General features: G+C 50.7%; 1 protein-coding gene across 22 annotated transcripts in view; it reads left to right on the plus strand.

Moving 5' to 3' along the window:
* The window catches only part of LOC133351733 (calcium-dependent secretion activator 1-like), a 363,205-nt gene that overhangs the window by 175,664 nt on the left and 166,129 nt on the right, over nucleotides 1–21,412 (plus strand). For all 22 annotated transcript variants that reach the window (XM_061567171.1, XM_061567172.1, XM_061567170.1 and 19 more), the window contains exon 4: nucleotides 7,538–7,870. In XM_061567171.1, the coding sequence (XP_061423155.1) occupies nucleotides 7,538–7,870 (333 nt within the window). The remainder of the gene's footprint in view (nucleotides 1–7,537; nucleotides 7,871–21,412) is intronic.

Raw genomic sequence — 21,412 nt, forward strand, 5'->3', positions numbered from 1 at the left:
CACGACGCATACGGAGAGGGGGAGACTCCCCCGCACCCCCATTCAGCGATGTCTTACCCCCCCCCCCCCCCGCCTGTCCACCCAGCAGTATAATTGGGTACAGCTACAGTCGATCGGTAGTTTGTGTGCGGTTGGGTAAAGCGTGGGGACTCACGCCTCTTTCAACACGTGTGGAGGGCATTTCGCCAGCAGTAGCGTGAGCGAGCAATTGCAGGGCTGCGCCTTTGCCCGTTAACTGAGAAGCGAGAGGGCATTTGGGCGAGGCGGTGACTTGGGTCGCCGTGTGGTTTGCGGGTTTGCCGCAACGGTGCCAATCGGTGTATTCATTATTAAACGTTGCAATGGAATCGGTAATCGGTTCTGAAAATGGTTAGCGGTGTACCAAACCCTACTCACCTCCGAGATGAGGTGCATTCGGGGTGATTTCGTTGGCAATTCTCACATCGTCAATTCTCAACGTCACCGGCTATGATTATTATTATTATTGCGTCATCGCTTAATGTTGCGATCTGGAGCGTGGAGCGGGCGATGGGAGCGCGCCGTCCCCGTTACAATGTTGACTCGTGGAGTGTCCGCGCGTAATGTTTTTCCGCTGATTGTGTAAGCCTATCCTCGTGTTACATCAATTACATCAAAATGCCAGCCACAGCAAATCGATGATGCTCGCTGGATAAATGCTTAGGCTTGCGGTGCTGGCTGGCTTCCGATGAAGGAAATCCTATCCATGTTCTAATGGCAAGATCCCTTAGAAATTAAGCAGCAAGGAAACCTGATTTATTTATATCTGCAGTCCTTACAGTTGGGATGTTATTAATCTCTGGCCAAGCGCGTGTGCTGTTTATTTTTTGCGGTAGAACCACTGTGGTGTGATGGGACGCGCCCGACGCTTTGCAATAACAGTTTTCCAGGTTCATTTGCACGGCCACGCGCAGCAAATGGCGCGGTCCGCTCGTTAAAGCTCCCCCCCGGTTATTATTTAACGCTGCGGTAGGCGTCGGAGGAGACGATCCGCCAGGGCTGGCCAAACAGCGGCCCCGCGAGCCGTGCACGCAGCTGCCGGGAAGATCAGCAGGTACGCCTCGATGAGAGTCGTGGCAGGTGTGTAAAGTGTGGGTTACTACCCAGCCCCTGTCAAGATATCTTGTGTGTACGTACGTTGAACTTCCTTGGCATCGTACATTACCAACCGTGCTAACCGGAATGAAAGTCCTTGTCACTCAGCGTGGAGGAGTAGGCCAAATACAGCAGCGGCCCGCAAGGCCATTGGAAGCAGTACGCCCGAGCTGTTGCAGACCTTACGATGTGGAGTCGTGTTAGTTGAGAAAAATGTTTTTGCCGTATGATCGTCCGCGAAGTTTTTTTGAGGGATGGCGGTGGTCTGGGGGACTCGGAAAGATTGCGAACCATCATCATGCAGGGCTGCACTTTTACCTTTACCAAGACGGCTTCCATTTCAATCAGGGAAACAAATCCGCGGCAGTGGCGGAGCCAGAGATGAGTGGTGTCGGGGCCCTCCCGTGGATTTCTAAATCAAAAACTCCAGTGAAGCAGGAGCTGACCTGCCGCTGCTGCGCAACACCGCCGGATGCATGCCTCGTGTCTCTCGGCCATGTGGAGACTCTGGCATGCGGTCTGTCGGCACGGGAAGTTTGGCTAATGGCCAGGGTCGGATAAATGTAGGAAAGCTTCAGATGCCTCCTTTGGGAAGTTTCTCGATCCGCCCCATGGCCCCCGCTGCTTAAGACAGAGCCGAACATCATATTCATAACTTTTCTTGACGCAGTCTTGATGCTGCCACTCGACCAGCCCGAGAGGATCCCCACCACGGAGATGGAGCCATGAATTCAGCTCGTGTGTGCTGGACCGACGGATTATTTTTTTCTTCATCGCATGACCATGAGAAATGAAGGCGATTGGGGGAGGGCTTCATCTAGCAGTGGATCGACCATAGCCGACAATGGCAATGGCTTGCGGTATACAATTTTCTATCATCCACATTGACTGAATTGTTGCGCTACAGGGGTCACACTTCGGCTAAAGAGACGATATTTTTTTATTGTGGTGAATGCAGCAGCCTCTAGTGACTGCAGAGGTCACTTGGAGCTTCTGTGCAACGTGTATGACCCGACAAACATTGATGCACACGCGTGTGATTCGAACAACTATGCTGTGTATATATTGAGCTTATTATTCACTGGTCATCGACGACTCGATCCACCGTTACAACTCCCGCTTGATACCAAGTGTGGGCGTTCATGAACTATCAGCAGCCATGATCAATCCGCTGCTGGATGGGAAAGCCTCTCTCCAAGCCGTCGCGACGTAACAATCCCACTACGTAAACAACAACAACAACAACCAAGCTGGCACCTAGACACAGGCCGGCTTCATTTCTCCATCTCCTCGTTGGATGCCCTCCCCGGGGGGGCGGGGGGGGGCACCACCTCCCTTTCCTCCCTTGGCTGCCGCTCGCTAAATCATTCTCGAGCACCCTGCCGCCGTCTGTCTCCCCTGCTGGCGACGCGTAGCCCGGCCCGTGCCGACTGAAAGATATAAAAATGAAATAAATAAACGTCTCATCATTTGATAAGCATGCGTTTTCTAAGAACGGTGTCTGCGATGTCGACCCCCCCCCTCCCTCTGCCTCCCTCCGCTCACCTCGCACTCGAGAGCGCACTTTTATCAGCGTTGCTCGTGCCGAATTCTCTGCCTTCACCACCAGGAAATAATTGGCTCCCAAGCTGCGCCCAATTGTCGCGGGGCTACAAAACAAGTGGAAGGTTTTGTAGCCAACGCGGCCATACGCAGAGATCTCAGCCCTGCGAGCCGTGGGGGAGGGAGGAGTGGGCCGACTGTTCGTGTTATCCAACTCGTGGTGATTTGATTCGGTATTAATTGCAACAGCTCGATTCTGTGATATGTTATTATTTTGACTTCGGCTTGCAACGCGCCGCACCGCTATTCGCTCACTCTCAAGAGGCGCGAGGAGCCACAGACGTGGGTGGAAGGCAGCCACGCGACGAGCCCGCACGCAGCAATTGCCCAAGCTCTGTTATCCTCTACTCATGACGATGTTTTCAGACAATAAATTTAAAGATGCGCGCTTTTCATGGGAGTCCGACGCGTTTCTCCTTGCACTCAGCTGAGCCGGTACCGGAGCTCATTGCCAATACTTGCCTTGAACAGAATCCATCCGTTGAGCTGTCTTACTATTATTTTACTCGTACAGTATAAATATATGAGCCAGGGAAAAAAGGTTTATCAGTCAACAGTTGACCTAAATGTTTTCGGCTCAGTGGCCACGTGATTTCTTGAGTACATAATGCACTGATTCTGCCCCACTGGCAATGTCTTTCAGCAGAGACTTGAAGGAACACCACCACAGGGTCATCCTGTGTTTGACCCCAATGATGAGGTCAAAGTTACATTTGCGCAACGTTTTTTGTTGTTGAACTCATTTATGCGAGAAAAAAATTCAGGTTAACAAAACTCTGTGGCTGTAACGTCAAAAAAGAGTTGCGTTGATAATAATATAAATGATTGTTATTTTACGTCGCATCGTTCGTGCAAAATTGCATCTCAAACGCTGCGGAATTAGTAACGCGCGCTCTTTTAGCAACAGAGGCGTTGCGAACTACACACAGGCGGAAACGCAGCCAGCATTGTGCCCACAAATATCCAATTTCTGTGGTCCTACATTGGAATGTTTGGCCAAGCATATAATGCAGCGCTATCTGGCATTACCAAGCTCACCCTCTGCTATAAAGTGTACAACATACAAAATGTAGCATGTAATGATTTGGCGATTCATCGGTAAACACGATTCTCATGATCTCAGTGACGTGTTTTAAAGCGTGCTTGTGAGAATCGATGATTTACAATTAATACAAAAAAGTTGTTCACTCACGTTAAATTAGAACAATGGGGCAAATGAGGCTGCACAAAGAAGGGAATAGTTATCAACAATACAAACGGGACGATGCTAACGAGACGAAAATTAATGTTCTTGATTTGCCTTTAATCATGAACGATGGAGAAAGGGGGGAGGGGGGTATTTGTTATCTGTCTGTTAAACACATTTTGTCTGCGTTTGCAACAGCTGTCCATTATGAGCTGGTGCCATTGGCCACACCGGAACATTTGAAACCTATACTTGCGACCAAGTCAAGATAAAGGCATTTAAAACATCTGTAGAATACCAAGTTTCCCTTTACTTAAGGGAAATTGGATCCTGAAAGCTTCTCAGCGTTAATAAACGGATCGATTTGCTAATTGTCTGATCTCGTGGACAAGAACTCACTTTAAGTATAGATCAGTCACTATTACTTTTTTTGATGAGATGCATTTCTTAATGGTCATGCAGAAAATGTGCACCAGTGGTGAACCGCGTTTACTCGTTGGGTGCATAATGTACTTCATCCAAACTTTCATGCAACTTGTACACATTGTGTTTGCAACTCCAGTGAACCATTACGATGGGAAAAAACTTTTTAACAAGCTGACAAGCCGGGATCATTTCGGCTTCACACAGTTAAGCTTGGTGTGCCATGGTGACCAGATGTTAATCTACCTCGCCTGGTATGCAGGAGGTCGTGGGTTCGATTCTGACCCTGACGATGCCTGCTGTATATTTGGAGTTTGCATGTCTCTCTCCCCGTGGTCGTATGGGTTTTTCTCCGGATCCTCCTGTTTTTCCCTCCACGTTTGGAAACATGCATTTCGAGTATGTAGCTGTTATAAATTTCCACGCGATAAGCCACTTCGTTGACCTATCATTTCTAGCCAGAGTTGCTTCCGAAAAAGAGCTCTACAGCTCAGTGGACCTAACCTGGTAAAACAAAAATAATTTAGTTTAGTTTTGGTTCGCGGCCACAGTCGTCAACGCGGGACGTCATCGTCTGCCTTTGCACCACAACTACAGTTCTGGCTGTCGCGCGAGCTCCCACCTGTGCAGGCTTTGCTGCACGGAGGAGACCTTGGCCGGGTCGGAACTCTGTTGAGCAGAGCCCGGCCAAAGATCAAACCCAGGCTGGCGGGAGCTGAGGGTCACCGACGAGGCATTGGTTCCGTGACTGCTCATTTGAAAGTGCGACTGTGGTCATCCAGAACAGACCGTACAACGTATCACGACGCAATGCCCGATCCACAAATGCGAAGGAAACATCACAGCAATACACTACGATGCTGCTCCTGACGCGGTTCTCAAATCAGAAATGCTTTTTTTAAAGTATGTTGTTGTCAATCCCGCCTAAAGGCTACACGAATGAGGGCATGGGCACCAGTGAGCCGTACGGTGAGTTCGGCAGCGATCGGTTTGGAAGTTGCGTAGTATTCATGAACACAAGGGGAGTTTACGCGGATGGGACGGACTCACGGGCGGACAATATTTCCTGGGCATCGCAAATGCGAGGCCAATCAACTCCCTTAAAAAAATACGAGGCAGCAATGAAATAACCGGTCAATTCACGGAACGCAATTACCAGTTGGGTTACATTTATTGTCTATTAATTTGGAGCAATTGTGCTCAAAATCAATTTCACGCGCAACTCAAAATGGATTCAAAATGGCACAGTTGTTGCCATTAACTCCTCAAGGATTAGCGGCCATTCATTACACTGGGCCAGCTGCTTACATTAGTATTGGGTTTTACAGTTGTTTATTTCCTTCAGTGTTTATCTTGACCGATGTTCAGGTTCCGGACGAATAATTATCCGTCTTTGAAATGAGGGCTTAGGACAGGACAGATGCCCAGTGCCAGGTGCGGGCCGCGTTTGTTTTCCTTGGCCCCTCCGCGTCGGCCCTGCGCTGTTGCCTTTGTCCTCCCAATCGTCGGGAGCATTTTTAACGAGCTCAGCGGCGGACAGGCGGTGACGTTACGTGGCGTGCCTCGTTGCGAGACCGCCGATATCATTTTGCGGGAGAGGTGCGGGTGGAAGGGCGAGTCTGTACATCCACAGGACAATCACTGTCGACTTCCCCCACAAACTGGCCGTTATTTTAACAAACCCCCCCCCCCCCCGGGAGAGAGGACGATGGGCCGAGTGAACCCCCCCAGCCCGAGATATGAACTCGCAAACTTTTGATTGCGAGCCGCTCGCTCCAAGCGCCGAGCCAACCTTCCGACTGGATCGATACGCGCGTTCTCCTTCACGGGACGCGGTGGGACTGTGCGGGCTGTGTGCGGGCTGTGTGCGGGCTGTGTGCGAGCGTCGGGTTTTAAGTGCGCCGTGTGAGTGGACGAGGACTGGTGGTGGGCAGCACGCCGCTCCGTGATGTACGACGGTTTTTTGTGACGGGCTTCAAAGCTCTGCGAGTGCCTCTTCGAGGTTGGCTCAGCTTGAAGAGTTCCTGCTGGGGGCCGCTTATATCATGGACCCCCCCCTCCCCCCCACAGGTTAGCTTTGCCCGCAATTCATTTCCAGGGAGCGTTTCAAAGAGACGAACTTGACCCGAAGGTGGATGATGTCTTTTTAACCGCTTGCACTTTGTTCTGTTCATACCACATCAAGTGGTTTGTAAATCAGACTCTGTGACGCGACGGATTGGGAGCGCGTTTCTCGCTTGCTGCAGCGGTTTGATGTTCGAGCACAGCAGCCACCCTGGTTAACACTGCGAGTGTTTTAATCGATATCTACTGCACGCTATCTGCTTCCTGGTGGACGTTAAAGATCCCCAGACGTTATTTGAAGACGAGTAGGCCGCGTGTGCCGGCGTGATGGCGCAAATCTGAAAATGACTGTACTTGCAAATGACCTAAATGGGTAAAAACCACTTAGCAGCATCGCCCCCTGCTGTGAAGCGACTGCAGTTTATACGGAATGCCATTGCAGGACCAGTCTTGACCATCAGCCACCATCCGTTGCAGTGATGTGTCCTGCCAAAGCCAAATTTATTTCCTAAACAGTCGATCCGATGTCTGCTATTTGCATTTGTTCCTTCTTCCATGTGTTTCCTCCGTCTCTCGGCGTAATCCCAGTACGCATCGCTCCGTTCCTCTTTGTGCACCTTTCATCTTGTGTTGCCTTTTCTTTGTCAGAGTCCATACAGTCTGATCAACGAGTCTTTGTGGGTAACACGCATTGATTGAAAGCATTTTAATTAGGGCCCTGTATTATACGCTCTCTGGTAAACATCAATAAAATACCAATTTTTTTTGGTGTCAAGGTGGCGGGGGTGGGAGCCGATCACCTCCATTGCACGGCGCTTGCAGAAGCATTTCTGCGGCCGTCTGGAACGCTCTTCCTTCTGATCTTAGGAAGGCACTGGAGCTATGGACTTTAAAATCATCTAGAATGAAAACCAATTTCTTCAGAACTGCTTTTAGTTTGTTGTCCTTCCCCCGCACCTCCGATAAGCTGGGTCGGCTACGTACGGCGCGAAATAATTTCAACGTACACACATAATGTACACACGCGGGCCTCGCTTGGGATCTACCACTGCTGTTGTGGTGACCGGTCTCGAGTGCCACGGAACCGCCGCAGCCGCTGACAGGAACTCCTTCCCCGTCTCCCCCCCCCCCCCACACCGTCTCCTCCAGGTGTTCCTCAAGAGCGAGCGCGTCACACGCATGGTGCAGGGCGGTGGCTGCTCGGCCAACGACTTCCGCGACGTCTTCAAGAAGCACATCGAGAAGCGGGTGCGCAGCCTGCCCGAGATCGACGGGCTGAGCAAGGAGACGGTGCTCAGCTCCTGGATGGCCAAGTTCGACTCCATCTACCGCGGCGAGGAGGACTCGCGCAAGCAGCCGAGCCGCATCGCTGCCAGCGCCGCCTCGGAGCTCATCCTCAGCAAGGAGCAGCTGTACGAGATGTTCCAGAACATCCTGGGCATCAAGAAGTTTGAGCACCAGCTGCTCTACAACGCCTGCCAGGTATGGAGCGGAGCTGCTTGCTTGATGATGTTGTTGCTGCTGCTGCTGTGGTAGTGGTGGTTGTTGTTGTTGCTGCTGTTGCGGTGGTGGTGGTAGTTGTGACTGCTGTGGTGGTTGTTGTTGCTGCTGTGGTGGTGATGGTTGTTGCTGCTGCTGTTGTTGTTTCTGCTGTGGTGATGGTTGTTGTTGCTGTTGTTTCTTCTGCTGTAGTGGTGGTTGCTGCAGTTGCTGTGGTGGTGGTGGTTGTTGTTGTTGGCTCTGAATGTGAGTAGGCCAGCGCAATGGATGTGGAGTGGTCCTAAGCCCATTAAGGGCCATCAGTGGAGATTTAGACTTTGGGGAGAGTGCAGGAGAACGAGGAGTTACTACAAACAGTGCACGCCAGACGAGTTCACGAAGCCAGCGGTGGTGATAGCCCATTGGGTACCCTTAGCAAAAATTACTTTCCTACGAGTCACTTGACTCCAAACATTCTGTGCTGGACAATCTGCTTAAATTAATTATATCACGGTTGTGTGAAATAATTAAGTGAACAGACTACTTTCCAGGATAAATTATTTTGGCAGTGTTAATCGAATGATGAGTTGTTATTATTTTTGTTATAAGGATCTGAGCTCAAGGTGATGATATCTTAGTGGCATTTGTGTTAGCGGGTTTCTTTTTACATTTCTCTCTTGAATCCGAGAGGGCCTTGAGTTGCGTGGAGCCCTACTAGCCGCTGCTTACTTTGCCACTGACGGCACCACCGGGGATACAAAGGCGGTCGGACGTGGGGCCGGGCTTTGTTTCAACCGGGGCCTACGTCCGGGTTGGCAACCCCCGGGAAATATTTGCGCACCCGAAAATAACAAAAAAAGGAAACTCATCGCCGATATAACCAGCGGTGGGTATTTGTACAGAAATGAGAACGAATGGAAGAGCGCGTCGCAGGCTACGCACGACTCTCAGACGGTCGCCGCAGTGTGCGCGCTGTGCCGTGTGCCATCAGTGCGCGCTGTGCCCTGTGCCATCAGCGCGCGCTGTGCCGTGTGCCATCATTGCGCGCTGTGCCGTGTGCCATCAGTGCGCGCTGTGCCCTGTGCCATCAGCGCGCGCTGTGCCGTGTGCCATCAGTGCGCGCTGTGCCCTGTGCCATCAGCGCGCGCTGTGCCGTGTGCCATCAGTGCGCGCTGTTTGCCGTCGCGTTGCCTTTCTCTGCTGCGCCTCGTTTGCTTCTGACGGAGCCCCCGTAGCAGCACAACCCGCCGTCCCACCCCTCCTTTCCCCCCAACGCATCCTCGCCGCGCAGCGAGCACCAATTAACGGTTACGTAGCAACGGATAATGAAGGAGGAGAAAACACAGTGGCCATAATTACCGTCTCGCTGGAGGGTTGCAGCGTGTTTCCTGGCACCCTGTGTGGTAGGGCCATTGCACAGAATTAGTTTAAGCGCCGTGTGGTCTTCTACACCGTCATTCATTTGCATGCAACTATCACCGTGCACCTACTAGTAGTAATAACCATTTACAGCCCCTTTGTCAATGCACTGCTGGTCGAAGGCCTTCCCATGCCGCGCCGGTGCGGGTCGTTGTAAGGGGGCCGCCCAGACCAGTTCAGGTGTCACTCGCGACTGGTACACGGGTCCTGAGCAGCAATCGAGATTTGGTCTCCATGTTCACAGCGCAGCGCATCAACCAGTCCACTTTACCATGGGAGTCCAGTTCAGCCAAGAGAGTCCAGTTTACCATGGGAGTCCAGTTTACCATGGGAGTCCAATTTTCCATGGGAGTCCAGTTCAGCAAGGGAGTCCAGTTTACCATGTGAGTCCAATTTACCATGAGAATCCAATTTACCATGGGAGTCCAGTTTTCCACGGAAGTCCAGTTCACCACTTGAGTCCAGTTCACCACGGGAGTCCAGCTTACCATGGAAGAAGAAGGGATCCCCTCCTGCAGCAGTCTTGCGCGACCCTCTGGGGCCCCGCCGGGAAGTGCGCGGGCAGTAGCAGCGGAGTCGTGTCGGGCACGTGGCACGTCACGTGGCAACTCGTGGTTTTCCCGTAATGAAAATGCGAGCGAAGAGCCATTACTTTAAATGGTGCAGCGTAAGTAGCGCCCTGGGAACGAGGGACGCATTCATTTTCCATTAGCTAATGGCTGCCTCGGTTGCAGCGTTGTGAAGTGTTTTGTGATTTCAGATTACTTTTATATCATGTTTTTACAAAGGTTTTGTATTTTAATATAGAACTGTTGCTGAGTATTGTTTTTATTAAAACGGTTGCTCAAGCATTAATTTTAATTGATGTAAAAAAAAATTACCTAAATTAATATATTTAAACAGTACCTCTTCGAATTTGTTGAATTTACTTTGACTGTGGTATTTTCATTGGAGTCTCACTTTAATATGTGAGCGTTTTATTGCAATTTATGCAAATTTGCTGGGTATTATAAAAACATTTTTTTAAGAAAACAAATTTATTATTTATCCAGGAAAGCATCTGTTCATCATTAATAGTCTTCATAGAGATGTTTAGCCAATCTCCTTCTGAGTGTTGTACGCGTAGAAGAAAGACCCATTGAAAGCGAGGGCATAACACTCCAGAAACTCCACGCGGATCAATAGCCGACTGGCTGTTCCATCTCTGCACAGGCCAACGCGTAGCCCCGCACACTGACTGTCTCGTGCACGCGTTTAAAACGGCAAATCAGGACGCGACTCGATTGTGATTCGGAACCGCCGCCACCTTGGTCTCGTAACAAGTTCATTCAAGCGGGCAGCATCTGCTAATGCGACACAGTACTGCACCTGCACGCAGGTGTGATTCGAACCGCTGTAATCCCCTGCAAGCTGGCTCAGGGGCGGGCACGCTTGCGCCACCGTGCCATTCAACCGCCCTTGATCCCAGCCAACGTTTTCCGGATTTCATTTTAAATTTCCCGAACAAAAGAGGCACAACGTTGGCTTCCGACATTTGTGTTCGTTCCGTTGCCTTCTTTGTTTTGACACAATATCCAAGCAGTTGTGTTTTTTTTGTCTTCTCCGTTGTGTTACGATAAAAGCCAAGCGCCTTTGCCACGCGTGTGACACCACAGTTTTTCAAAAGTCGCGTTGGCTTATTAAGGCGTGATGTTGACATCGCCGCTTTAATACAAAGTAAGATCTCGTCACGGTGGCAAGCTAATGTGCCTGGTATACGGTACGGCGTGGGTTCAATCTCGACCCTGATGCCTGGATATTTGGAATTTGCGTGTCTCTCTCTCTCTCCCCACGGTCACGTGTATTTTTCTCCGGGTTTTCTGGCTTTTCCCTCCACATTTAGAATCAATGTGCGTTCATATTACTTCGCTGCTAGAAATTTTCACGCAATAAACCACTTTGTTGAGCTATCATTTGTGGCCAGGTCGCTTCTGAAAAAGAGCTACATAGCAGAGTGGGTCTTACTTGGTAAAATAACAAAATGGTTTATTTTAAGATGCTCGTCCCCAGCAGAGACACTCTGAGATACAATGAATCGGCAAGTCATTTAAATGGCGCATGGCTTCATCTCCAAGCTGGAAACTTGCCTGCGAGAGCGAAAAACGATTATACGGTCACAAATAATGGTGCTTGCACTTGGTTTTTCTAGTTCGCAAGTATGCTTTTGGGACACCAAAGTCGAGTCGATTTCAGCCTACTTTTGAGAATGTGTCCTTCCCCCTCCCGCCCACGCTCCCTGCCTCCCTCCCTGGCGGTGTTTTGGTTATTTCCGTGTTTCGTGTCACTTATCACCACCTTTCTACTCTTCTGTCGGTTACAACTTTTCCAATTTAAATCCAACCAAAATTATGACAAGATGTTTACAGCGACATGGGAACCGAAGTGAATTTACAACAAACGTCTGGAAGATGTACGATGTTTGTGGCTGTAATGTGATTTTAAGATGTTACTGCCTGCATTGTGGATTTAGTGAGTCCGTGCATTTGCAACAAAATAGTTTCTCAAGCATTAACTTTGCTCTCGTTTCAATCTCGTGGTTTCTATACCGAGCACACATACGAAGACAAAGACAAAGGTCCCCCGTATAGCCTTAACAGACAGTTGGAGCAAGTGCTGTTAGCGAGCACCTATGAAGGCCGGCACGGTACACGAGCGGGTGGGTGGCCAGCACCACGCCCGACCGCCTTTGTCTCCCCAGTGGCGATGTTTACTCACCTCACCAGGTACTCATTTGAGGCTGAGTCGACCTAGGGGAGGCCCAGGACCGGTTCAGATAATCGTCACCGGTGTTGGCCGAGAGCGGGAATCGTACTGGGGTCGCCAGGTTCATAGCGCAGCGCGCTAAACCGCGACACTACTGCTCCCCACAACACACAGACACACAGACACACACACACAGACATACACACATGCACATACACACACATACACACACAAAGACACACGCATACAGACACACACACATGCACTTGAATGCGTGTACGGCACGATAGCAGCTGTCACGCTCCACTGGTAAGTGGTGGTGACATCACCATGGTGCCTGCGCATGGCTTGATGTATTCAGTGGCACACGTACGCACACACACACAGAGACACACCAGCACCGCCCATTATTTCCAGACATTATCAACACTCATAATGATGATAATCACAATTTTTTACGCGTGGTTATTTCACGAATCGGACGCATTTTTCGATCGGGAGCTGTGTTGGAGAGTAAACCCACGACATTTACAGTTTGAGTGCCGTCACGTTTCGCTGATGAAGCAACACGCCGCTGTACCTGAAGTAACGAGTTGGCGTGTTTCGTTTACGTGACAACCCTTACTCATCGGTTGTGTCGAGTGGTCGTGGGTTAACGACGCGGTTATATTTTACCCGATCTAACCCAAATAAAACCCGTATTATGAACATTATTTGGATGTCAATATTATTAGCACGGCATGATGAACCGGGCCCTCCTGACTTCCGATTGCCAGCCAGTGCTCAAGTCAGGATCGAGTGAAAACCGAACTGGTCCTGGCCCTCACCGAGCGGCGTGGTGAAGTACGCTCCCAACAACCCCCACGACTCCCACCGTGTAGCGAGGCCTTCATCCAGCAGTAAAATAACAACTGGATGTACATTATTTTGTTGTTGTTGACTGTTGGTAGACTCGGCTAGTTACTCACAACCTTGACTTGCGGCATTTGCCTCGCAGAACCTGCACACCGATGCAGGTGCTAAACCGCAGCCGTGATCAGATAAGTTTCATTGGCAGATTGCGCTGGTACTGCTGGTGCATTGTCCTGGGTAGCGGATTGGCTTGCCGCGGCCGGCTTTGCTGGCTCCGATCTGGCCTCTGCCGCACATCGGTGCCCTACAGGGCCGCTAGCACACGAGCTAATCGTCTGTTGATTGTGTGGCCACAATAGGGCCCATTACAATTTAACTCTCCGCGTGCCGACGTCATCGGAAAGTTGCCTGCAGATTTTAGTCGCCGTACAAAACGGGTGCCTTGGCCAGCCGGTGCTTTTGAAGTCGACGCATGACAGCGTGGTGGCGTTATCTTGAAATCGCAGAGACTCGGAGGTACGGTTGGAGGTAGGTGGATCGCGAAAGTATGGACCCATCAAGTTCCACGAGACACCTGCCTGGCAGAGGTGTCAGAATGGGGCAGTCCAGAAAGTAGGACGTGGCCAGGCTGGTTGTGTGGCATTTGAGCATCATCTCATTTCGATGGTTTTTTATTCTTCTTCTTCTTCCAGATGTACTCTGATCTCCATTCTTACAATAAAAAGTGGCCAAACATCCAAAGCAGGATTCTCTGAAGTGATCATCTTTATATTTCCTGGGACCAAATCACCGATAAGGCACCCAGTCACATCAGATCTCAGGGGGACATTGCTTGGATGGGCACACTACTCTGGAGAGAATGTCTAGGACCGCAGAGCTTGGATATCATTAGTGGTAGTCTGCAATTTGCATGAACGATAACGTTATTTGAGGTTGAGTCGACCTAGGGGAGGCCCCGGAATCGATTCAGACAATCCTCACTGGTGTTGGCCGTGAGGGGGAATCGAACTCGGGCCACCAGGTTAGTAGCGCAGCGCAGCGCTAATCGTCCCGCTCCCCACACACACACGCGCGCACGCACCCACACGCTAGGATTGGGAACGTGACTCATGCTCGGGATTGCAGATGAGACATTTTGCGATGAAACTGAAAGTGGGACGATTAATTAATAATTAATTGACTCCGGTATAGCCAGGGCACTCGAGTGAGTCTGCAAGCCAGGGTGAATGGAGAGAGAGGGCACATATACAAGCAAGTTAAGGTGTTTGATATGAAACAGCATTTCATAAGAATGACATAGCATCTGATCAATCGGTATTTTGGATCAGCATTAAACTTTGCAAGCCCTTGACTTATTTCGACTAAACTGAGTTACATCAGCAGGGCCAAACTATAGTGGGTCACCCTTGGGTCAGCAGTGGCATTAACACGCAGTTGCACGGCTGCGCCGTTACCAATACAATAGACAGTTTACATAAACAAATCGAGATCGTGTGTGCATCTTGTTTTGTTGCTAAGCAAAACACATCACCCTGTTGCTTTCCCACAGTAATTGACAGAAGTAAAGTGTGACATCGATTGCCTCATGAATAATCGTCGTGAGCAGATTTGTTGTCAAGCATGGGGCCAACTGGGAAAAGTTCCGCTGTGAACAAGAACCACAACCATGTTTGTTTTCGCGAGTCGTGTTCAAATGCTCGCGAAATGAATGTCGTTTGGGCTAACGTCCAACGCAGTGCCTAATTAGCTTTCCAAAAACAAGACAAGTGAATTATGCATGCGTTGTTATCAACTCTCCCTCACCGTCCTCGTCATTCACGTAACACGCGAAGCTACCGAACGTGCGACGCGGCTACGAATGAAGGAATCAGTCGGCGTGCGTCTTCCTTTTCTTTTCTGCGAAAACACATCTACTTCTCATGCTGCACTGCGGTAAGCTGCAATCATTGCGGGTTTTTAAAATTTCGCTCCATTGGGCGACTCAATTCAGCTTCGACGTTGTCACCTGCGATGAGCTTTAATTCACTCTGGTCGCCCGCGAGTCTTGCCACCGTACGGAGAGGCAGATTTGCGCATAAATGAGAAAGGCGTTCAAAGGTTGCCCTAACGCGGCGATAGACGTCGGGCCCTGCCTCCATCCCTGTGACAAATGCAGTCGGTGGTGTTAAGCAATTTCACATGCCACTGACCCAATACGCTGCCCAAAACTTTTAAACATTACGGATTATTTATTTTGTATCCCTCTGGTATTCTGCATAATTCTCGCGCGAGCGAGCGCGCACACACTGCATGAAATCCGACTTCATTAAATCACGGTTTCAATACAAAGTGTGGGGGGGGGGGGGGCATCGGCTGTGCATTTGAGCGCAGTAGAGCCGACATAGCAAAGTTGTTATTTTTTTCCTCCGCGAATCAGAAGTTAACTTTCGTTTTTTAGATTGTGAACACTGGCGGCCAAAATTTTACAATGGCAAACACATTTTGGCCTGGCTCAGAACATTTCTCCCACCTCTCCGTGAAATGTCACATTCGGCTGCTGTGCTCAGGACAGGACAATATTGTGTGTTTACATTGAATCAGCCTCAGCCGGGTCTAATATCACCGCCAGCCCAGAGATATCCACTGCTGGATGAAGGCCTCCCCAATCTCAACCCACTCCCCTGTGATCCCACACCACCTCAGTCAACCTCACTGCTGTCCACGCTTTGATGTTGTCACAGACATAATCAAATTAAATCCTCCGAATCGCGTAATTGGTTTTTACAAAACACCTCCTAGTATACACACATTTGCTTGACCCATCAACAGTGCTCATTAGCTTGTAAATGTATTTATTTATTCATTAATACTTATTTGTGTACAGCATAAGGATCTCAAAATGAGATTCTAACCTTATTCGGTTTATATTCCCGTACGGGGAATGACGTTGTGGACCATGACGGTCGCGTTACCAGGGCTACTGTACACACAGTATGTATTCGACATTCTGCTTATATAGTCATGATAAATAAATCACTTGATAACAATGTGGGACGTGTAAGGCCATTGTGGATAACCTCGGCTAACGGGGGCAAATAACGTACAGGTTAATTAAATTTTCGTCATCACTGTGGTATTAACACGCGATTGACTGCACCACCAAACTAAGCATTTTAACGTGTTGCATTCCCAGTGCATGGCGGTCACCCACTAGGGAAATTGGCCACCACCATGGGAATGTGGAATTTCCATCGCCAGCTTAGGACGTACAACGGAGGCGATTGTTGCCCCGTGGTTTATATCTTGGGTGGGTGGAGCTCACGTGCGTCCGTAATCCGGTGACGTGGAGGGGATGTCGGTGGATCGCACGCAGATGTACACGCTTGCCTAGCAACGCAATCGGAGCGGTCAAGCGTCACGGCGTGTGCCCGCACCAGCAGGAGAGCGGCATTCGCGTCGCTTCTCCGTTCAGGGTTTCCCGCTCCAAGAGACGTTCTGCACCTTGCAGGGCGGGGGTGGTCCCGTTCACTGCTGAAACTCAGAACTCGCAAGCGGTTCAGCGGTAGTTTTATTTAGAGAGGCTTAGTAGCATCGTTGTTTTTAAAGGCGTTGTACTCACCGCAGAGAACTGTAGCGACACGACCGCACTCTGTGATAGCTGGCGCCAAACTGTGCCACACGCCCTTCCGCATGGCCTTGTGGGAAGCTCGGTACTGATAAAATCATTTTATTTCAGTTTTTATTCTGGTTCCATTCCGGAATCGGAAGAAAAGCTGATGACGCACATATACGTCATCGGAAACGGGAAATGGTTAATTGCCCAGTGCCAGCGGTGGAAATTCCAAGTTCCCATCGCGTGGGCCGTCCTATCCGTAGCATGACCACTGTTAACTTCCCCCAGAGTGCTCTGCGTTTTAGCAGCCCTGGGGGCCTGCTGTTTCGGGTCAACCCCAGATCGGAATTTGAATTACAGTGGCACCCTGCTGCGGCGTTACCCGATACGATTCAATTCCACGTGGATTCAGGCGGCCTCTGAACGCGGCCGCATTCCCAGATGTTGCACAGAGACAGCGGGAACATTTATAATCATTTATTCATAGTGAGAGGGGGAAAGCCTGGATGTGGGACAGGGGCAGGGCGTCGGTAGCCTGGATGCCTTGGGGCAACGGACTTCCAGATCGAGTGTCAATCGTGCGAGGAGATGCGACCAGCCGGCATGTACCCACCCATTACCCATTGCGGGCACGATCGCAGATTTACGCTGTAAAGCCGGCGGCATAGTCGCAGCGTGGTTGGCATGGGCCCTTGTGCCAGGGATTCAACGCACGTTTGTATGTGAAACTTCTTTAAACGGCGCCCTCTGTCCAACTTCCCACCCCTTTCTTTTTTCCACGGCACCGACACTTTCCTCTCGGTTTCCATGAGCCAGGGTGCGGCTGCCCTGCACACCCCCGGCACCCCCGATTGGCACGGTCGGCTACGTGTGGTGCGAGAAACAGGCTCAGCGTACGTACGTACTCACTCGGCGTTTACGCCACTGGGCAGGCCGGCTGCAGATAAGGGCTGCGTGGATGTTTAGAAGCGACGATGCTCGTTCCATTCTGCGCCCGCGTGTCGCACGGTCCTAGCCAGAGGCGTGACAACCGTGGGCCGTCGTGTGCGGCTTCTTTTTCAACAGCCTCAGCGGGTCGTGCCCTACGCTGGGACCGAGAACGCGTTGCGACCGCTATTGTTTCCGACACTTCGTTGCAACGCGCAGTGTTCCGCAGTCAGTTTCAGTGGCTCCACGCTCAAGCGACCAATGGAGTTGGTGCTCGTCGCCGCCGATGACCCCGAAGATTCCACATTGCTCTGGTGCCAATTCCCCGAATAGGAGGCGAAGCGGCGATCTTCTGATCGCGAGTTGAAACTTGTAACCGCGGCACCCCAACCAGCCCGATGACGCCCCCGGCGCGTGGCCGGGAGCACGCCACCACTCGACCACCGCCGCTTCTCCTCGACCCTTTTGCCCTTCGCGCTTCGTGCTTTCAGGTCGCGATCACCTCGGCTGCGCTCCGTGCTCCCCCACCCACGCCCCCGTCGCCCATTAGCGTTTTGTCGGCCAACCCTCGCAAGGACAACGTCGGCCGTCTTAAGGGGTCGTAAAAAAAACACCCCGCTTGAGAACCCCCGAGCGGGGCGCAAAGCGCACACGCACGCGGATTTCAATTGAAGCCATTTCCCTTCTCCTCCTTCGGGGACCCCCCCCCCCCCCCCCTGCACGCACGGCGCTTTTCTGCGCGACCGAGCATCGTCCCTGCGGAGCGTCGTGGCGCGGAGTAATTACGAGAGAGCGACGCGTGAAGTGGCGTCAATATCGCGGTTTTGCACGCGTGCGTTCACAGGCCGAGTGCCCTCCGCCCAACGCTCCGAGGAGCCGTGCTGGTGGCGTGCGGCGGTCGCTTTGGAGTCCAAAATAAATTACGAATCGCAACCATTAGGAGATCTACTGCTAGATGAACGCCACCCGGCTCCGTGTCAGTCATGGGGGGGTGGGGGTGGGGGGTGATTGGCCGTGCTCGCCGGTGTGATGTCCGGGTTGTGCCGCTCGTCGTTCGCTCCTTGAAGAGGCTCCCAGCACGTGGGGCGAAACGTTGGACGTTGTGCCGGGCAATTCGCGATACAAGTCGATGCCTCGGGAAGCTGCTCCTTGAGCCGTGGTGGTCCGTGTGGGCTGGGGAAGGGTTCGGATTGTGCTCAACGCTGATGTAATCCGTAGCCAGGAATCAGACTGAGGATGCCAGATTTATAGCACAATGTGCTAACAACTTCATTGCCCTTTTTAGACTGAAAGTAGGATAACATTTGAAACCATTTAGAAACAGCAATTAAATGTGCCAATAGAGAAAGTGGTCAATATTTGAGACTGACTAATAAGTGTCCAGGCCAAAGCAGTCTTCTTATCTTTGTTGTTGGAGACCTGAACAAGTCGATCCTTCTCTGCTGTGTTTATGAAGCCAGTGTCTCTCCTGAAAACTCCTCTGCCTGTGGTGGTGATGATGCAATAATTACCCAGGCTCCCATTGCCCAGGTGTGGTGTCATTGTCTCGACTGGAACGGGAGACTGCTCTGCCTTTTGATGGTCACGCTACCTAAGGGTTCCCGCATTGTTAGACCGGAGCGCCCTTAGCCACCACTTTCCGACCATTCTTACTCCAGCTGCCACGTTTCAGCAGGATGGTGATGGCTTCTGAACCTTCGAATAAAGCAATCACATTGAGCAAGAGACTGCGAGATGTTTTTCTGTATTCGTTTAATTTGGTGATCCGTTACAGTGTGCATAATTAGTGTGGGTGTGCGAAATACACACACGCTTGCGGCAAACTTAACAAGGGTGGTTCAATCTTGATTTGAAGCTTTCGTGACTGCAGGAATCCATACTCTTTGGTTCTTTCGGTAAAGTCACGTAGGTAGAAAATAAATAAAATAATAAGGGTGCTTAGTTTGTAAACAATGCTGCTTTGGAAAAACAAAATGTCTGAAATGTCACGTGATAAAAATGGCCCGTAGTCATTTGGTGTGTGCGGCTTAATGAATGTTTTTCAGGTTAAGTGCATTTTTCTTACACCTTGCTCTGATGCACATTCTTCCATTTTTCATTAGACGTATGAGCCACCACCACCACCAGCAGCAGCAGCAGCGGCGGCGGCAGCAGCAGCTCATTTTTCAACATTGTGTCAAAAACCCCAAATTAAATTGAGTGCTGCTTTTAAATGAGCTGCCCTGACCACGGCTCGGGGTTAGGTCCCTTTCCTAATAACACAAAAATCCCCGCGCACATTAAACATTTATTTCGGTTGCATTGTCAAGCACCACACAAGAGACCTCCAGGGTGTGTGCCCAGTGTTTCCACAATTGCCACGTTCCGCACGGTTATTGTGAAATCTGTGTGTGTACAAGCGTGGGGGAGCGGTAGTGTCGCGGTTAGCGCTACGCTGCGCTACAAACCCAGCGACCCGAGTTCCATTGCCGCTCACGGCCAACACCGGTGACGATTATCTGACCCGGTCCTGGGGCTCCCCTAGGTCGACTCAGCCTAAAATGAGTATCTGATCTGATGTGTGAACATCGCCACTAGGAAGACAAAGGCGATCGGGCGTGGTGCCGGCCACACATATATATGTGTGTGTGTGTTTGTGTGTAAAGCGTAGACGCGCGTGAGATTACAGCCGAGTGCTTTGTGACAGGTGAGTAATTTATTTGACCCACTTGAAATTCAATCAGTTATTTTATTTTTTACTCTAAATGCCAGCCCATGCAATGAATGCGCATGGTAAATTACTGAAATGTTATCTCAAGGTCTTTTGGGGGTCATTTGCCTTGAAAAGGGCTGAAATGCAATATATTTTCCTCCCTCTTCTCCTTGTGTCTCTGTTTGACTTCTGATCATCGAGTCTGCTTCGGCGACTTTTCAGGCGGTGCGATCGCACGAGATGCTTCTCGGGGCGACGGGCGGCTCGTTTCGTCCCGTTTGGCCGTTTGCAGAGCGTCAGCAAAATCCTGCGCGCTTATTTGTGTGATTTGTGCTTTGGCATCCGTGTCGCTGGCACCTTAACTCGTGCACGCTCTACTCGTGCACGCTTTTGCTGCGAAGAGCAATACGTGGTCACGGTAGAGCAATGGTATCGCGCTTGCGCTGCGAACCTGCTGGTCTCAGTTCAAATCCTGAGCACGGCCAACATTGGCGGCGAGTGATAACGGAACCGCTTCTGTGCACCCCCAACTCACATTGACCCACACTGACCCACACTGACCCACACTGACTCACACTGACCCACACTGACTCAAACTTCCTAGAATATTGAGGCGTTCATCATGGTGTCTGGAAGGGAGGGGTACCATGATGTATGGATAAGAAACACGGATACTTTACTCACGCTGATTCACACTGACCCTCTGTTTACGTGACAAACCTTACTCATTGGCTGTGTCGGGTAGCGGCGGGTTGAACGAGACATTAATATATTTACGCGATCTAACCCAAAAAAAACCTGTATTATGGTTGACAAGCAAAATTGGTTAAAGTCTGAAAAGTACGCAAGGAAGCGTGGCTGGAGAGAGGCCTGCTGTGAATCACGCCAAACGACAGGAGGAGCGCGTTGCGCCAAAGGATGGATGCAAGTCGGAGACGTCATATTGACTGAAAGAGGCCTGGGGGGGAGTACGGATCGCGAGGGTGGAAGGAAGGCCGCTGGCCGAGACTGGTGATGGAATAGCAGCCAAAGGAGAGAACACCCCCAAGAGGAAGAGGTCCGTGGTCACTCGCACAACTAAGATGGATTGTCACAAGACCCTGCTGGATGGCGATGACTTGGCGGGTGGGGGCCTACATCCAGTTGTGGATGTAACACAACCGACGATGATGATGATGATGAGACGTTACATGTTAGTCGTTCACACGACCCTGGCAGCCACCAGAGGCGATACAGCGGCACCACTTTTTAAAAGAGGAAATAAAAGATGATCGATTCTCGGGCGAAATTGCAAGCGCAGGTCATGACAATTTGGCCTGAA

This window comes from Lethenteron reissneri, chromosome 38 (assembly GCF_015708825.2).
Source record: "Lethenteron reissneri isolate LAM-NWPU_2019-01 chromosome 38, ASM1570882v1, whole genome shotgun sequence".
NCBI lineage: Eukaryota > Metazoa > Chordata > Hyperoartia > Petromyzontiformes > Petromyzontidae > Lethenteron > Lethenteron reissneri.